At 42.0% G+C, this 19829-nt stretch overlaps 1 protein-coding gene across 1 annotated transcript in view; it reads right to left on the bottom strand.

Moving 5' to 3' along the window:
• The window catches only part of thsd7ba (thrombospondin, type I, domain containing 7Ba), a 255663-nt gene that overhangs the window by 186650 nt on the left and 49184 nt on the right, over window positions 1-19829 (bottom strand). The window contains exons 2-3 of the mRNA XM_083776564.1: window positions 10438-10773; window positions 1901-2092 (exon numbers count right to left, since the gene is read on the bottom strand). Coding sequence (XP_083632690.1) covers window positions 1901-2069 — 169 coding nt within the window. The 5' untranslated portion in view covers window positions 2070-2092; window positions 10438-10773. The remainder of the gene's footprint in view (window positions 1-1900; window positions 2093-10437; window positions 10774-19829) is intronic.

Below are 19829 nucleotides of genomic sequence, written 5' to 3'. Positions count from 1 at the left end.
ACGAAACAAACAAATACTAGTCGACTATGTTAACTCATCCCTTCATAACCATCTTCGTAACCATCTTTAATGACTGCTACAGTAGCTTCCTGTGGGGCAGGCGAAGCCATGCCGAGGCTGATTATACCCAATTCATCCATAATAATACGACAAATGACTTATTTCCTGCACGTTCCAACTGACTTTACTTAAATTGAAGTTTCTGCTGCTTCAGTTTCTAGATTCAACCTAAATCACTGTGACACCTATTGTTAAAAATAGGGTTCCTCTGGGACTAAACTGGAATTAGAAGGATATATTCAAAGGTAAGGTGTGCAAACTGGAAGATTTCCTCTTTTAAAAAACGATCCTCATTTCCAGTCAAGCAACAACTCACATAAGCCGTCTTAAATCGGTAAGGATGTCAAATCCTCACTCCTGGTGTCCGGATTACATTCCTTTTGAACATACGCTCTTTCAAGTGAAATTAATCAATCTCTTTATCACTTGGGCAGTATCATTACCCGACCGCGGAGTGAGAAATGAAAGTGCTAATCGCACAGTGAGCGGGCAGTGGGGGATTTGTGGGGGTGGGGAAAGGCAAAGTTTATATTTTTTCCTCAGCAAGCTGCTTCAGAAATAAATAATTCACTTGTGTTGCAGTATAATGACAAACAGACAAATACGTTTGAGTGCAAGAAGATATTACACATATAACTGAAAAAACTGTTAGGGATGAAAGCAAATTTGCTTTGAAAAGCTGTTTTCTTGGACTCAACACAGTCACAAGGCAGAGCAAGGGTGAGCCACACCCCCAGAGCGGTACCGTCTCAATGAGCCGCAGACTGGTGCCATAAATCCCCAGGAGTGCATACCTGGACATCATTATTTACTCCAAAGCAAAGTCATATTAACTGTGTGTCACATTACCGAACCATACACATCATTATGATTACAATCTGAGCAGGGGATGTCAGCCACGGGGCCGGCCGCGGAGATGGATGGTCTTGCGGGAAGCATATATTAGTATGCTAACCACCGCCGGAATACTGGTGAGCTCTCTTGATCACCCCCGTGCTTAAATACGGAGCATGTATGCAGTCCATGCACCCCACTGTGGGGTGGAGAGTAACCTAAAACAGGATGATTATTTTCAGTGGCGAATTGGTGGCTCTGTGGCTGAACCTGGTTGTACCCTCATGTGTACCATCCAATAATAGGTCAGTAGTAATGAGGCTCGGAGTATGTGCTTATAGCTCACACACAGAACGTATAATACAGTAAACAGTATACGTGCCCTGTAGTGGTTCTGTTAATTAATCCTCATACAGGGGTTGTTAGGATAATGAGCTAAAAATTATTCCAATCATAACCAAGCAGCATCAACATAATTACACATTACACATACCACAGTATCACAGTGTGACATAATGACTAAATGCAGTGATTCCTCCTTGTGATCAGTGTGATCAGCTGAGCAGAAAAGTCATTGTGAAGCTACGGTGTAATGACACTCTGTCTGTGTGTGTGTGCATTTGTCACTCGGTCTGCCGTCACTAAACACATCATCAAATCACAACACAAGGCCATGAAGGTTCATATATTAGATCTCTAACTCAATATCTGACGTATAGTGTCATTTATTTGGTGGTAAAAGGCCAAAGGTCAAGGACGGTGAGGTCAACTGGCAATACGTGACTGCTTTGAAAGTGTTAATCACGTTACTGGGTCGAAATGGACATGGGACAAGTTACAGGTTAAGTATCTTGCTCATGGACACCTCGACGGGAGCCCGGGATTCAAACCTGGGACCTCCTGTTTTCCAGGTGGCTTCTTTCTACCCATTCAGCTATGGCTGCCCTTGAGTGCGGACCAGTGAGCAACAGATGGGAGCAGCTGAAGTAAATGAGCTATATCTTACCCGTCTTCCATGAGAAATGCTGGTCCCTGGGAAACTCGATGTCTGACCGGACTTGGATGGAGCCGAGAGACAAGAGGAAGAGGAGGAGGAGGAGAGGGTGGTGGTTCCCAGCTCGCCGTGTCCAGCCAATGACCCCAAAGTCATCTTTTAGAATCATAGTCCAGCCCATTGACTTTGTGTCCTCTCTTACTCCTGTGAGACACAGATCAATTCTATCAGTCAACACGGCTCGCTCATTACCGCTGAAGACAAAGATGGAAACACCTGCAGGTTGACATGACATATTCTACTCCGGCAGGGCCGCAGAGGGAATGCTCTAAAAGTTGTCAACTAGGGCTGCAACTATATCCATTGTGTTCTTAGCCTATATTCTATCAATTACATTTTCAATTGATCAAATGTGCTATGTTTTCTTTGTGTCACACACACACACACACACACACACACACACACACACACACACACACACACACACACACACACACACACACACACACACACACACACACACACTTACATACATTTAACATTTATACCTATAATTTGTATACAGTATACTGTATACTAAACAAGTCAGGAACTATGTACTGTACATTTTGTAAATTAATAGATAGATGGCTCTGTAAGAGTTAGTTTTGCCTACAACACAATACCTTGCTAAAAATCAAAAAATGCAAAGTGTAGAAAAATTTAGTCCCGCCACTAACGTCATCATCAATATGTCAGAGATCCACATGGGAGCTATGCCATTATTAGACCACATTTGTTACTTTTACCCTGAGAAAGTTGTTACACACACCTATCCCCATACATGTACTGTAGATCTAAAATAATTTGTACGAAGTACGAAGAGATAGCGAGAGATTTCTGAAAATCCTAAATCCCCATGCCCCCACAGGGCAGAACTGGAAACATGTAATAAGGGAGGGGGAGACTCTAAGCTTGGAATAATAGAGGGTATTAGCACCTTTTTATTCCAACTCATTTATCCCTATCTCCTGCCACTGTGATTCATGTCCTAGGAGTGTTAGGGATTAGTCCCGGATTCACAAGGACTCTAATTGTGCTGCATCGACAATAAAATTAATGAATGTGGCATTAGATCCGGAACACATGATGCTTTCCAGGGCATATCTTATGGGAGCTGATGGCTTTGGCGATTCTGTTCCTGCCAAAACCAAAAGAGATAAATCCGCAAAAACACATATTTCTGCTGCAGTGACAGTTATTTAGAGAGGGCTTGCCATTTGCTTAACATCCCATATAAGTTGCCTCACAGTAACAATCCTTAAGCTGTGTTTATGCTAGCACCGACAAAGGTACAGAATGGCCAAGCTTGGCAAGCTACTTTGCAAGCTACTTTGCAGCTACTTTGCTTCAACAGAGTTTCTGTTGAAGTTTTGCTCAAGCCACACGTGCGTAAATGAAACGGATATAGTTGCCAATTATTTGGACCCCCTTTTTTTCCTCTCCAAATTTTGTCTATATGCCAATTAATTTCTGGCACTGCTGTTGTACCCTACTGGCTCACTTGCCAACGAGGATGCCCCTCCGGGAGAATATAGAGCCTTCGTCTTACTCCTCCCTCATTCAACATTGACTAGTGGCGCCCCAGCCCATAAGAGTATTTTGTACAGTGACAACGTAAACCCCCTCCCCTGAACATGGCCAACTGTGTTCGTACTGACGCTCGGTTAAACACATGAACTGCGGCGGATTTTTGGAAGTATTTTTGGTGATGCCTCTGGTGACGTCACGGTCGTTACCCCGAGTCCTGGCGCCCGGCGATATTTTGGAAAGTAACAACAAGTATTCAGAAGTAATGATTACTCTAAGTTGTCAAAAACATGTTCAAAACATACCAGTGAAAGATGATATCAAAAATGTACTTTTGTTTCATTGAAAAAAGTTTCACAGTATGTACTTTAAGCTGCATTTTGGCAGACTCATTGAAGAGGCATTGTTTTGTGTAGAGCATGTTTTGACCAGACTGACTGAATGTGGTTTGGTGTGTTACCGTTAAATCAAAGTCTAGGGTTAGGGGCAGCATAAGATGCAGAAAGACAATTGCAATAAAACAGAATGTGTATTTATTTACCGCCAACTTATATTTTATTTGTTTTACTAGGACTCGTTTTTGATTCGAATGCATTCACTTATTTACAGCTGCCATAGTTTATTTATGTTATTACTTGGTGGCGGTGGCCAGAGGATTTGGACAGACATCCTCCATAGTTTGGCGCCTATACAGTCAAATGCCAATTAAGACACCTCTGCTTTGCTGATCACCCGGTAAACCTCTCAGGCCTGGCGGCTGGCTCTGGAACACATACCTGACTGCACACAATTTACATCCTTCCTCCAGCTGCTCTCATTTGCCTATTCAACAAGCAGAACTCTCTTCTGTGCACTGCTGACAAAGCAGGTCACACGGTTACATTGGATCATTGGAAAGTGTACACATAAACGTACTCTGGAAATGCAAAACACATGCATCATCTGAGAATGTTTATGTTAAAGAGCAATTGATCAATTGTGTTCCGGCTTGTAGTAGCATAAGTTCCTTCATTGGACAATGAAAACACATTTTTTCCTTTTTTTGAAGGAATAAATATATACCATGGGGCAGTGACGGAACAGAGACGACCGACCACTACCGGAGTAGATGGCCATCAGATCCCGAGACTTCTCCCTCACCCTGAGTCTCGTCCTAACCATGGGTTCCTCATCCCATTCCACATTCACCTCATTTCGTTTCAATAAATTGTCAAAATTTAGTAGAGGTGTGGTCTCTTTCTTGTGAATGTTATATCATCTCTGTCGGGTGGAAAGCACATAGGTCGAAAACTGTTACTCTTCAGCTGTAGTATGATCAATCAGTTAAAGATGGAGATAAGAGGTTTCTGCCCAACAGCGATGATATATAAAAGTTAGGATGCCTCTCGGGCGTCTCCCTAGGGAGGTCCTCGAGGCACGTCCCACTGGGAGGAGACCCCGGGGTATAGACCAAGGCGCAGTTGGAGGAAATACATCGACTTACTGGCCTTGGAACGTCTCGGGATCCCCCAGGAGGAAGTCACTAATGTTGCTCTGGTGCACTCTGGTGGAACTGTTGCCTAGGGATGCACCGATCCGATACTCGTATCGGAGATCGGCGCCAATCCAGGCTAAAATTCTAGATCGGGTATCTGTGGCAAATGGGCCGATCCATTATCTTATCCGATCCGATCCGATAATTATGTGTAATTACAGTATGAAAACAACTCTACCTCCTCTGTGACACAGCAGTGTAGTATTGACAGTATAACATGTGGAATGCAGCCAGGCTAGCCTGCTCACACATTAACCTGGTCTAATTGTTGCACAGTTATTTAATAAATAATTCAGTGCATTTATATCTGTGTTTGTTACATTTTGTTTTACAAAGTTGGGAAAGTAATGTTTAAGTCAAGCCTTGATGTTGCCTTACACAAAATAATGATTCCAGACTCCACACAGTGAGGCATGCAGCTTAATAGGTTATTACGTTTCTTTGTGGGGGGTATCGGATCGGTAATCTGTATCGGCAGATATTGGACCCCCATGTATCGAAATCGGTATCGAATGCCAAAAAGCCGGATCGGTGCATCCCTACTGTTGCCCCCGCAACCCGACTACGGATAAGCGGTTGAAGATGGATGGATGGATGGATGGATGGATGATGATTTAGAACACTGGTGCTCAAAAATTGAGAACAAATGACCAGTTTCACAAACTGGTAATTTGTCTGGTAACAAACTGGTAACAAACTGGTAAAACAGTCATCAAACCTATAGAACAACTTTTCAAGAGAGCTACAGTATTAAGGCATTAATGGTATGTATGGTATGTATGGTTCACTCAGCTTGGTATTGTGGCTGCTTTGGAGAGGTTATCCTTTAAGATGAATAATCAGTTGGATAAATATGATTCATCATGATGTCATGTTGCAGGTTATTTGGTGTGATCCATGGTCAGGCCCTTTTGATTGTTTATTGTATTAGTATACATATGATACGGTTGATGATGCTGCGTGTTTGGTGGTGTAAACTAATTTTAACTTTTAATTTGATTAATTTTTATTTTTATTTGTTTATCTTGTCTATCCTTGTTTTATTTTATGTTTCTGTGTTCTTACATAATGTCCATGAATACGTATTCTGTTGTTGTTGTTGTTATTGCTTGTGTTTGTATTTTCTGTTTTCTGTGTTTGTAAAAAAAATCTAAATAAAGTATTGATCATTAAAAAAACCTCACACAATCTTGTACATCTTCAAAAATCTTGTGTTTGAAAAATGTGGAATCATTCTGCATTTTAAACACAAATGATCTATTCTGAGGGTCCCTGGCACAGAACATATTCAACTGGGGGTCCACGGCCAAATACATATCAATGTGGGCGTCCATGGCAAGGAAAGGTTGGAGAACTACTGATTTAGAAGGCATTTGTAGAATCGACTTCAGGTCTTTCTTTTAGTTTTTCTCTTTTTTTCTGTCATTAAGGCTGGATTTGTCTCTAGGTCAGCAGGGGCAGGTTTTAAAACACCAACGCTCTCCTTGGACAGTGATTCTTCAAACAGCCAGTTGAGATAATCCTACTGGTTAGAGAGCAATCTGTCAAATATGCCCTCCGTGCAAGAGAGGCAGAAATAATGCCACTTTTCTCAAGGAGCTATAGTGGCTGCCAGTGTATGCTCAGGCTCAGCTCTGGAAACCTCCAGTGTGCACCTTTCAATGGAACAGGGGTGGCGGAGAGAGACAATCCTGGAAATCTCATGTTCTCATGTGTCACATTCTTAAAGCCGCTGTCTAAAAAGATCTGGGTCAATAGAAATCACGTGTAGCTCTCAGGAGTCATGGGGAACCTTGGCAAACAGTTTTGCGGTTCAGAGATGGACACGCATCGCATTATTCTTACACTCCACACAATATGCTGGGATGCAATCTTCCCTCTCCATCTCTTGTGACGTGCTGTTTGGGAGATTCATGTGCTGGCTTCACAAAGGAGCGCAGACCAGCAGCTGCCATCAAGGAACTGATGAGCCCTGGTACGTCGTGTTCTCACAGGTGGTCGCAATAATTAATGTTTGATTAGCACTTCTCAAATCAATGGCAAAAGCTAATTTAGTATGCTGGGACTCCATGCAATCATCAGCCTATCTTCTGCCCTTCTTGACAAGGGGGTTCACAGCCAGCTCTGGCTGCAGAGAAAACAAAGGCCTCTAATCCCAATCCGTTTACCGCAGATGTCACCCCTCTTGCCTGTTGGGATTTCCATACAATTACACAGAAATTGCTCATTCTCGTTTTGTGTGCCACATCCAGTAGATTCTGATGAACAAAATGGAGTCCAATTGCCATGCAATACAATATTTGATGGAAGGCAATATTTTTCAATGCTGTCGTATTGTGTTGTGCTAGGGCCCAGCAAAACAAAAAGAAACATTCATCCCTATGTATACAAACTCATATTCAGGTGTTTTCATTGGCCAGAATGAACGTGACATGAACAGTTGGGGGGAAAAGCACAATTACAGTCTTTGCTTGGCATTTTGTTGCTGTGCTGTATGAAACGACAGCTGATTCATGTAAACATGTACATACTCTATTGTGCGGGAGCTCTGTCTACATCGCAGATTACCATTAATGAACCGTGCACTCTATTGTGTGTGTGTGTGTACTGCTTATGAATCAAAAATCAAGAAGGGTTTATTTGTCACTCATTCATAAGGTGTAAGCTGCTAAATGTTTGTGTGGCATGTTCTGCCGGACACAATATGCAATTAGAGTGCCTACTTGCGCGTTGCACACAAGTAGGCCATAAATGGCCCATAAATGGCCTACTAGTGCGCAAGCAGAGCGTGCAAGTACTGTCGACCGCTACAAACGTTCAAATCTCAGCCTCTCTGTAAAACATTGAAATTAAATACTAAAGTTGGGTTATAACTGGCTGTCAATGGTGACGTAATTACGATATGTTTCAATATTGGTTGGGTAACGTATGTATACATGTATGTAAGTTGTAAGTTGAAAGTACTTTACTGTGGTCGGCTGGCCTTTTTATCTGCGTATGCTTGGTAGGTATATATGTTGATGGTGACGTAATTAAGATATGTTTCAATGTCGGGTAATAACTGGCTGTCGATGGTGACGTAATTAGGATATGTTTCAGTGTCGGGTGAATTAAAAGCAATGTCTGTACACATGTATACATGTATACATGTACAGTACTGTATGTAATCTGAAACCTATCTTTATTACATCACCATCAAAAGCCAGTTATAACTCGGAATTGATACATATCTTAATTATGTCACCATCAATACCTACCACGCATAGCCTACACGTGCATTCGTATACCAGCACGACCACAATACTTATGAGCTCTGCTTGCGCAAGTAATAAGAAAATAGAAATATTACTAAATTGCAATGAAATAAAAAAATACAGTTATGCTGGTATTGTCGAAGTACTACGACAGCTACGAAAGCGTTCCGTCAGGCTGTCTCACAGCCTATGGGAAGGAAAAACCTCTCATTCCAGGAGCCGTACGAGAAGCCATGGTCAAAGCTCCCAGGAGGAAGTCATCACCACCCGGGCAAAACATGTGCATCGCGCTTCTGCGACCACGGCCAGGCAAGGTCTACCTAACCGCAGTATCAAAGGCAAGCACACTAGCATTCTGAACAGCTTCCACCCAGTTACCATCAGACCGTTGAACAAGAGCTGAATGCCGCCTGTCACCAGTCATTTGGCCTACAGTACCACAAGGGAACACTTTCCTTTCACATTCCTATTCGTGTGGATTGTTCCTCGATGGGACATGGGAGATCGACAAAAAAAGGATTTCTCATAGAGTCTATGAGAAATACTTTTTTGTGGATCTCCCATGTGCATTGTAATGCCTGTGAAGTTTTTGACTTATGCCAGACATGTCCAAAATCTGGCGGCCTGGGGAACAATTGTGGCACGAGGGTATATTTTATATGGCCTCCCTTTTATATTATGTCCTTCCTAAAATGTATTATTTATGGCCCGCCAGTACAGAGTACAGTATAATTTAGTATTTCTTTTTTGTTTTGTTTTTTTTGTGTGTTTTGAAATAAACCTGTAAGGCTTTATACAGACTATTTTCATTTTTGTGGAGATTTTCTTACACTGCCATTTGAATAAAGGACAATTAAAATGCAGTGCATGCATGTGAAAAAAGGCTGAAAAAGGGGTTGAATTGTTTTGTTTTGTCCACAACACGGTTACATTTGTCTATATAAACAGAAGGCTATTGCTTTGTAGTTAAAGTTGTAATTTTATGCATTTGTGTGTATGTGACTTTGTTATGATACAAAGGTACATAATGACACAAGATGTAGTTGGCCGTATGGTATTTTCACATTTTCAATGGCCCACTTTGAAAAAAGGTTTTCACACCCCTGCTTAACGTGACTTCCTTCGTATTACTTGTGCAAGCAGAGCGTGCAAGTACTGCGATCGGCTGGGTATGTATGTATGTCGTGTACTCCACCGGCCAATAAGGGACCACTGTTCTTGATGACGTATAACTAAAGTACGTTTAAAGGTTGGTATAAGGTCAATAGGGGGTATGTATGTGTGCGTGCGTGGCTACGTGCGTGCATGTACTGTACTGTACTGTACTGTACTGTACTGTACTGTACTGTACTGTACTGTACTGTACTGTACTGTACTGTACTGTACTGTACTGTACTGTACTGTACTGTACTGTACTGTACTGGTATGTATGTATAAGGGACCACCATTCTTGGTGATGTAACTAAGGTACGTTTCAAGGATGGTATAAGGTCAATAACGGGTCTAAAGGACTTAGAATAGCAGAGAGCTCTAGGACTCAGAGCAGCAGTCTTACCAGCAATGGTGAGGGCACTTCATGGCGCACTCTGCTTGCGCACAAGTAGGCCATGTGGCCTAGTGCATTTCTAGTTTTTGACCTGCTGTTGGGCTCTCGTTGCTCTCTCTCTCAAGCCAAGTACATTTTATTTCTAGAGCACATTTTAAAACAGCAAAGGTTGACGAATAAACAAAACATATACAGTAGAGAAAATGCACAAGAAGATACAGTAGAAACATTTTTCACGAAAAAATAAATACAGAACAAACTATAAAATGGGAGAGCACAGCAAGACATGATTAAAAAAAAAGGAGTGGGGGGCGGCATATGGTATTTAACTGGCCAGGGAGAACATGTGTGTTTTTAAATGAGATTTAGAAATGTCCATAGAGGGTGTAGCTTTCACAGCTAGTGGCAGGGCGTTCCAAAGTCTGGGTGCAGTGACCGAGAACACCCAGTTGCCTTTTGATTTCAGGTGAGTGGGAGGGATCTTCATTCTTGAGGACCATCTGCTCTCTCTCTCTCTCTGTCTCTGTCTCTCTCTCTCTCTCTCTCTTACCCTCTTTTTCTTTCTTTCCTTGAAAGATAATCTCTCCCACTGATTCACACCTGCAAACCTGTGATCAATACAACTGATTCTGATGTTGTACAGTACCTGGATGAGATGACTGCCAGTCATCCTGGTGATGGGGAGGGAGATGATGGTTTATTGGTCCTCCTAGAGTAGGCAGCAGGAGAGTGCAGGGCTAAGAGGAGGCCTCCCAGGATGTTATGTCTGACAGGGACAGTAAATCAACGGTGCGGGGCATTCCTCATGTAGCATCATGCGGCAGCTTAATCCACTGTGAATCAATGTGGCAAGGGGTCTCTGGGAAAGTGTGTCACATCTCCACCATCTCTCAGAGCTGATAACCCCCCGGCACCGACTCAGTCAAGCACCCCACCCACTGACGCCCGCTGGGCCTGGCACGGCAGTAAGCAAGGCTGTAGGCTGTGAGAGGGAGAGAGAGAGAGAGAGAGAGAGAGAGGGGGCGAACAACGGTTAATAATAATGACATTAATAAAAAACACATTGACAATAACATTTTATACCACACCGGAGTAAGAATCCCACACTTCCACAGCTCAATGACATTATCTGTGTGGGAGGTTCATATTTATTTTGTTGAATATATTGCGATATCCCGACCCCCAGCGCAACTCGGAGCATTGCTCCTTCGGAGCAATGCTCCGTCGGATCATAGTATGCCTCCCGGAAAAGGTACGAATACGAGACAAAGTGGAATGAATGACAGAGTTTAGATGCAGGGAAGCTTCATGAGGATGCATGGCCCCACAGGCAGCACACTTTCATTTAATATATCAGCATACATTGGTCCAGAGATATGACTTCACTGTGATTTATAGTCCGCTTGGTGTCTCCTCTCTCATTTCTTCAGCAATTCACCATCGCTGAAAAAGATATCCGGCAAACTAAAAAGATTACACTTCATTTGTCGCAGAGAGAAGGGAGGGGCATTGCGTTGGTAGCTGGTGGTTGTTGATAAACATTTCACATTATTAAGAAAAATAAAACTCGCAAAAGGACTATGGCAGCGATTTGTCACCGCCTCCCCTGTCCCGCTCTGACAGTGACATCAAAAACAAGAGCACCGTCAACGTTGCCTGTACACAGCTCCCCCCACTTCTGCTCGCCAACGACATTCAATGATTACCTGTCAACGTTGCAGCCAAGCCTCTTCTGAGGGAGCTCATCCCAGAGAATCCCTGATTCTATTAACACCACCTGCCCTTAAAGCACCCCCACACACCACACACCCACTCAGCTCTGAGCTCCACCATTCTATTGACTTTCCCAGCCATGGGCCCGTCAACCCCAGACCCCTTTGACCCATGCCTTTTTTCTCAACGCTTTTAAGTGCTTTGCCTGCCCCTTCCATTGTGGCCTCAAGTGGGCTTGTCTTTGCGCTCCCTTCCACCCCACCCTACCCCACCCCAGCGGCCGGTCAAAGCTAATTGAAAGCCAACAATTACGGATGGAAAGAGGAGGTTCCTGGTGAATACAAGCCAGATCGATTTCCGACAAGCAGGCGAAATAATTGATTGAAATGTTTTATTTAATCCATACTTTCGACTTTTCCTGATGTTAGCCAGTGAGATGATTTATCTTAGCGTTGTGTTTTTCTACACTTGTATCTGTACACCCTGGAATCTTTTGGATAGATTTTCTATCCAAGACTAAAGAAACTAGTGTGGTTATCTCAATAACTCCACCAACACAGACAAAGACTACTAACCAGAGGTCATTGTTTTGATTAACCACTTAAATCCTATTCCCCCAGGTTACTCTATACTTTCTCTTTTTCCCTCTATTTCCCTCATAACGCATCTTAGTGTTATGAGCCTGCAGATCTGCTACTTTGATACTTATGACCATATACGTATGATAACCCGAGTAATTTTTTTTGACTATGTGTTTTTATGTGTCTTTAGACATAAAAATCACACCCGTGTGAAGTGAGGGGCGCTCTTATCGTCGTACATCATCATGACGTAACATGTCGATTTGCTCAGACACATATGACTGGATATGGACACATACAGTATGGACTGTAATCTTTGTGTAGGACAAAAGTACAGATTTGCTCAGACACATGACGTAAATTCTACATTCATTAATGGGAATTTAATGTTTGTGTAAGACGACAATCTACACTAATAGCGGAATATAGGAGGTGGCGGGCTAGAGCCCCTCAAAAATAACTGAACTTTTTAAAGGGGGTTCCTGACCTGTCCACTCAGAAGGACACCATGCATTTTTAATTGAAAAAAAAAAGAATAAAATGTTAAAAGGATAGAAAAAATCCAAATAATCCAAATAAAACATATTTGCAATGCTGTAAAACTACAATTGTCACATTTTTAACATATACCAATACTAGTTCACCCTGCAGCAACAGCATCACATCCCAGATACCAGGTTACAGCAATGACAATACTGTAGTAGGCCTATTATGTAATAGCAAGTGCTATTTCTTTCTCTGGACACATGCCATTTTAGCAAGAAATAATATGCCAGAATGGATAGGCTACATATTGTATGTTGAACTATGTTCCAACTGAAATGACTGCTTATAGCCTACTCTACTGCAAGTCTGCAACAGTTGTTATTACAACTGCAATTATTTCAAATAGCACCATGGGGCTTGTTTTTGTTTGTGTGGGATGGTGGATGGCTGGTTGAAGTAGTCTGACCTGGCCTGAGTCAAACTAAACTGTGGGTCCAATTAGTTTGACTCAGGTCAGGTGAGAGTATACTTCGATCAACAATCTGCTATAATACAGTTTTTGGTCAAGTCTGACCCACACAGAGACTTGGTGCATTTATAGTTAGATGTTTGCCTATTATGACATGCCCAGAAAAGACATTACGGTTCATGTGGTTAAAATATATTAGGGCATGTATGGCAATTGGCAAATCCAGATTTATTTGTTGTTTGTTTTGTTTGTCTTAAAGATGAGTTTAATAGTAGAAAATGATACGGTATTGTTTTTTGCTGCCTTTTGCTGGCAGCACTCATTTTGTGAGTGTATACTTAATCTTTCTAACAAGGTCATTTTGTAAGTGAACAAACAATGCAACAAATACCTCATAATATCGTACCGCAAACTCCAAACAAAAATAAAAATAAATAAAAAGGTCAGATGAGGATGCTGGCAGAATCTGTGGCTCATGAGCCAGCTTTACTTGCATTATGCTGGGCATTGCCTCCCAAGGCAGACATTGCTATGAATCATAAAGCTTAGTTTTAATATTTACCTTTCAGCAGACCCCAGGAACTCCGGCTTTTTCTGCCTTACTGATTATCACAATAATGGAATGGAATGGACCACATCAGAAATGTTTCAAGTAAATGAAAATGTGTGTGTGTGTGTGTGTGTGTGTGTGTGTGTGTGTGTGTGTGTGTGTGTGTGTGTGTGTGTGTGTGTGTGTGTGTGCGCGTGTGCGCGCATGCGTGCGTGCATGCGTGTGCGTGCAGTTATGCGAACAGGTATCTCTGCTCCGCCAAGAATCTCAGAAGGACACAACAAGTCCAAGCAGCAGCTCCCGGGGCCAAGGTTGTGAACTCAATCAGCTGCGTGTTTGTTGTCATGGCGGGGAACATGTTACAGTTGGCCCCTGTCTGTCTGGACCACTGTGCTGCCGGTGCAAAGATATGGCTAGTTAAGCAAGCAGACGAGGTCAGGCCCCTGATATAACATGCCACTGTTGGATGTACTGTATGGGAATGAAATTCAGCTTTCTCACTCCCAGCCGCAAAATGAAAATAATTTACTGTACGCTCTTGAGATCAACATTCTAAATAACCTGTACCTGTCGATTTCTTTCCACTTTTGTCATTTGTTGTACACATTTTGTTAACCTCAAATAAATATGTGGATGCCTTTGATTTTTTTATTTGAGAATTGAGACCGGAAAATTCAATGATCGAATTAGCCGCTGTGTGACCATATGGCTTCTGTAAAAGATTGTGGAATTGGAATGATTAATTACAAAGCAAATGTGATCAGGCAGGGTAAATTTGAAAGCAGCAGAGATATGTTTCGAATACAGACATGAGTGTTGAAAACCTCTGAATTTAAGTCATGATGCCAAACAGCAGGTCTGAAAGTCTCTATGCACATTCATTCCCAAAAATTATCGTAGCATTTACCCACGTGGATAAAGTGCTATTGGCATTATTATCATGTTTGTTTTGTTGTCTTTCATAATTTTCTTGTAATTAACTCATTTCTAATTCACTCATCGTAGAAATATTCAACAAAATAAAAATTGACTGGTCATGAATATATATTGTATGTTTTCAAAGAGATAATAGATGACAACTAAATAAAAGCTAACGACTGAATGTTTGTTTTACCAAGTCCTACTATGCGATTTGTGAAACACTAGCACTGATTCCTCAACAATTCATATAAATTAATGTAAAATTATGATGTTTTAGTATCATTATACCTGTTTTACACACTGCCATCCAGGTGAAATCACAGATTGAGGCTTTAACCTTTGTTTTTACATGAAACATCTGAAACTATACAGATTTTATGGTGAGAATGTTAAGAAGATGCTTCTTAACATAATAGTGTTAGTTTGAAAACAAGTTAAAATGCTCTAATCTTTTTAAAAAAAAGGAAAGAAAAAGAAAACAGTCTATTTAGCTGATTCCATAGAAGACATGCTGACTTCTACGAAATCCAAATGACTGAAATCAGTCGTGGCGACTGAGAACTTTCACGAGAGATTCAGGCGCGTCAATCATAATCATAATAATCATAAACAGAATAATTAATAACGTCACTGAAGGGATGCTCAGTTGCTTGAATCACAATCAATTAAACTACAAAGAAGGGAAAGAAAACTGTTCATGATGGCAGCTTGTTCTCTTTGATAGCTTATTGGAATTAACATATAGCCTGATAGTGTATTAGCATTAACATATATAGGCTATTTATGAGGTTTCCGAGGAATGGAGATTGGAGGCAAACCAGGACAAAACCCACATGGTACACTTAGACAAAAATCACTACAGAGATGTTGGTTGTGTTTAATTTTGGTTCAATAAGGTTGTCATATACTGTATCTTGGATCGACATTGGATGAGCACATGACTTTAGTGTCCTATAGCTCAGTCAGTGGGCTCTGTCATGAACAACGTTAAACATCGTGGTCATTTAGGATTCAATGTCCTGTGTCTGAATATGCTTCTGGTGTTTTGGGTCTCCAGAAATATACAAGTTGTAACTCTGTGCATGATCATAGAGCTATTCAGGCGTGGAACTACCGGGGGGGAAGGGGGGGTGGGGTGGTTTCCCCCCAGCCCGTGACTCCAGGGGACACGGGGCTCGGGAGCTGTCGGATGATCGATTGACGACCACACAGCGTTACACAGACACTCGACAGATACCCATTCAAAGCGTTATCTCTCAAATATATCTACACATCCTGTAAGTTCACTTAAGAAATAAAACTAGTGTTGACTAATCATTACAAGTATAGCTCTTATTTTGAAGTCTGTTTAGGTTGTAGCCTACAGACAGACAGTTGTTTTTCCTGCCGGAAGGGAGAGACTGACAGACTGTAAACATTGAAGTGGTGGTGGATTGCTTTTAGCCAAAGTTTATATTACCATATGAAAGCCATGTTGCTGCGCATCTTTGACTTAAACAATGTGTACACACTTTTTATAATGTTAAACAAGGTGGAGAAGTGGATCCTATTGAGCTACTATGGCAGCACCCCCCTGGCCCGGTACCGGGTTGTTCCGCCTCTGGAGCTATTCGATCCTTTTTGGGAGTCCAAAAATGGACTCCAGTGTTGTCAATTAATTATGTGATGGGAAACAAATGTCAGGTGGTCCGACTATGGAATAGGCTTGTGAAGATGTCTGACTAGAAAATCACTGAAAAATAAAATAATTTTTTAGATTTGGTCACCCGTGGACAAAATTAATTGAGATCTTTATTTTACTTTTTTTCAATTCATAAAGAAAAATGGTGTAGTGATATATGGCATAAACCTAAGTTGTGAACTTAGGTTTAGATACTGTTTGTTTTGTGGAATTGGTGAAATTGAAAATGAGGTTTTTTGTTTTTTTTATTGGCCGGCCTAAATATGATGATATAACAGAGGTATTTGTAAGTAAAAATGTCTTCTATTTGTGGTGATTTCCTTGACTTAGAATGATGATTATGAAAAACCTGGAAAGGAGCTTTTGTTGTGGCACATTTAAGCTTGGAAGTATCATTCTGAGCTGGAATGGAACGTATTATGTGAATATAAACATGTTGTAACTAAATGTAAAATGGTGTCTTATAAACTTAGCATACCGGTATATCTCCTTCCTCAGGCATGATGATGATCTATTATTGTATCTATGTGTGCATATATTGTACATAGAATATACATTATAGTTGTTGTTGTTATACTTATTTTCGATCAATTACACACCCCATAAAGCATGCAGACGGAGTATCTGATTATCCCGGTCATCATTGGCTTAAGAATGCTTCAAAAACAAAATAATGTCCATGTGGTGTGTAATTGACAGAAATTAAGTAGTTTTTTGGAAGATCTACTCCTTTTGACTTCCTGTGAACAACTCTTAAGGACCCCTGGGGGGGGGGGGGTTCCCAGACCCCACTTTGAGAACAACTGATTTAGACAAGAAGCCCCGTGCGTGGTACAGTGCCTCTGCGAAAAGACCATTGTATCCACAAATCAAAATGTCTAAAGGCAGGATCTCTGATCACTATCACAGCAAAACTGTACTATCAAGGGACACCGATCAGTCTGCTTATCAATGACAGCAGCATGGGATAAGAACTTGAACTTGAATTGTGATGACGCCTTAGAACGCAACATGTTAATGCTACACTCAGAGAGTTTATATCTAGCATCGAAAATGCAGTAGCCGCCTGCATATGGCAAAATACAATACACATATTCACATATCATTAAGCCTGAACAATTTCTTGTTCAAAGAAAATCAATATCCTGTGCAGTGTGGCATCTGTTGGTATACCATACACTGTATAGCTTCAGAAATGCAGTGTGCCATGCCAGCTGGATAATCCTCACTGAATGCAACAGAAAACAACTTCTGATCTAAGACAAACACATATGAGAAAAGATCAAATACAATAGCAAAGTAGAGGGAGATCGGAGACAAGAGTGCACAGTCAAATCCTCAGTGTCAATTGACCTTAAATAAAACGTAGATAGATTCCATAAATAAATGATATAAATAAACAATGTGTGTGTGTGTGTGTGTGTGTACTGTGTGTGTGTGTGTGTGTGTGTGTGTGTGTGTGTGTGTGTGTGTGTGTGTGTGTGTATGTATATGTGTATGTGTATGTGTGTGTGTATGCGTGTATGTATGTTTGTTTGTTTGTTTGTTTGTGCGTGTGTGCGTGCGTGCGTGTGTGAGAGGGGGAGAAAGAGGGAAGGGGTGAAGAAACATGTAATGGCAGAATAGCAACTGGCTGCCTATACTCTCCCTACATTAAAGGCTTCATAATTATAACCCCACAGCAGGCTGAAGTTCCGGGCAGCTTGTCTCCACGTCCACTTGAGATGAGGGCATGGGGGAATAGAAATACACAGCAGACCATTTCTGCTTTTATTTGTACATCTGCTGTTTGCGTCTGCCATGCGTGTCTGCCATGTACGTTTGCCACTGTATATATTCCGTGTACATCTGCTGTGCTGTGTATGTCTGCTGTGTAATGTAAATCTGCTGGTGTGTACATGTAGATATTGCCTGATTTGTACTTTGTGCGCAAAAAAGGCGATCTACAAGCTCATGATGCTAAAAATCAGGCTTATGCAGGTGGCTGGGTCAAGCCTTATATCTAATCAATCTAATCTAATCTTATCTAATTAATCCAACCCTGGGCTTATGCCTTCTGTGGGGCCAAAGGGTGGGTTTGATTAACCAGTATCGAGGGTAGGGGGGGGGGGCAGTGTGTTCAGTGTCGGGCGACGGTTCTAGTTTCTGAAAGAGGCTGCTTCGAGGGACACCTGGACCCCCACCCCCCACCCCCCCGCATCCCAATGGCCATCCCTCTGGAGAACACTGCGTAATGGGGTAATGATGCGGTGGCCAGGCATGGGCCGAGGCCAGAGGCCTGGAAGAGATGTCCAGATAAGAGAGCTTGAACCCGTGAAGTCAATTACACACATATAGGCGAGAGATGTGGACGAGAGGGGAACCATGGGTGAAATTAAAGGTGGTGGAGAGCGAGCTATGTGTCAAGAGGTGAATAAGGTGGTTACTTTTTGAACGCAGTGATCTGGTGGCTGCGTGACATCCGAGCGTTCCATCACGTCGATGGAATACCAGGAGGTCACCTTGCTTATCACGGAGAAAGCTGGGGTTTTCACGTGGCAGTGTCACATAATGTAACGTGTGCGTCAGTCACAAAGATCAATCCACCTGGTGGGTTCGTATCAACTTCAGCGCTGCAGAATGTCCTTCAGAGAACAACTGTGGATACATTCTTATATATTTATCCTAAATGGATGGCTATCATGTCCAACAGACCGGCCGCCTCTTTGGCAGGAGAAAATAAGTATTTGTTCTCGTACGACCGCGGATGTCGAACAAGATCCCCTCGTCCTCCACTTCCACAGGAAATAGCTTAACAGAAAGCTGATTAATTCATAGACGGCAGCGTGTTCCAGGAGCTGTTCCGACGATTCAAACCTTTACAAGGTTGCGGAAGGTCAAGGTCACAACAACTCACGACTCACAGCAGGAGAAAGACCACTGTGCGCTGTCAAAGACGGAATACAACAAATCACGGCTTGATATTCAAGTCGGATTGGTAGAAGTCAAAAGATAAGGCCAGTGTTCATGGATAAATGCATTTATTTTTTTTTGTAAATATTATCATCATGCTTCCCACCGTCATGGATTTAAATGTCAGAACATTGCATTCACCACGTTGGCTGACCTTTTCAAAAGCCATCAACACTGCACTGTGGCAGCGATAACCCTGACGAGCAGTGCCTTGTTACAGACTGGTAATGTGCTAGCTACATTATGTGCAACAACGCTTTGTAAATCTTCCCGAGTGCAAAGACAACATCTGCCTGCCATTAACAAGCCAAGAGTTACAAGGATGGAATTGCCACAGAGTATATACTGTAGATACAGTGGAAAACAGCATCTGTTGTGTACTCAGACATCACATGATGGAGAGAGACAGATAGCCATGTCTCATGAAAAGACGTGCCTGGCGTTCACGGGCATGGGTTTTCAAAATGGTTTCATTTCTTCCTGTACCAGAAACAAAAAAACAAAGCAATTCAAAGTTCACAGCACATGCCCAGAGGCATACACAAACATATGGATTTATCCTTCCATCAAGCAAGCAAGCGCAAACACGCACGCACACACACACACACACACACACACACACACACACACACACACACACACACACACACACACACACACACACACACACACTTCAAACAATCAC

The sequence above is a fragment of the Protomyctophum parallelum genome, assembly GCF_964188405.1.
Source record: "Protomyctophum parallelum genome assembly, chromosome: 11".
Lineage (NCBI taxonomy): Eukaryota > Metazoa > Chordata > Actinopteri > Myctophiformes > Myctophidae > Protomyctophum > Protomyctophum parallelum.
The sequence above is the reverse complement of the archived record's forward strand: the minus strand, read 5'-3'. Positions and strand labels throughout refer to the sequence as shown.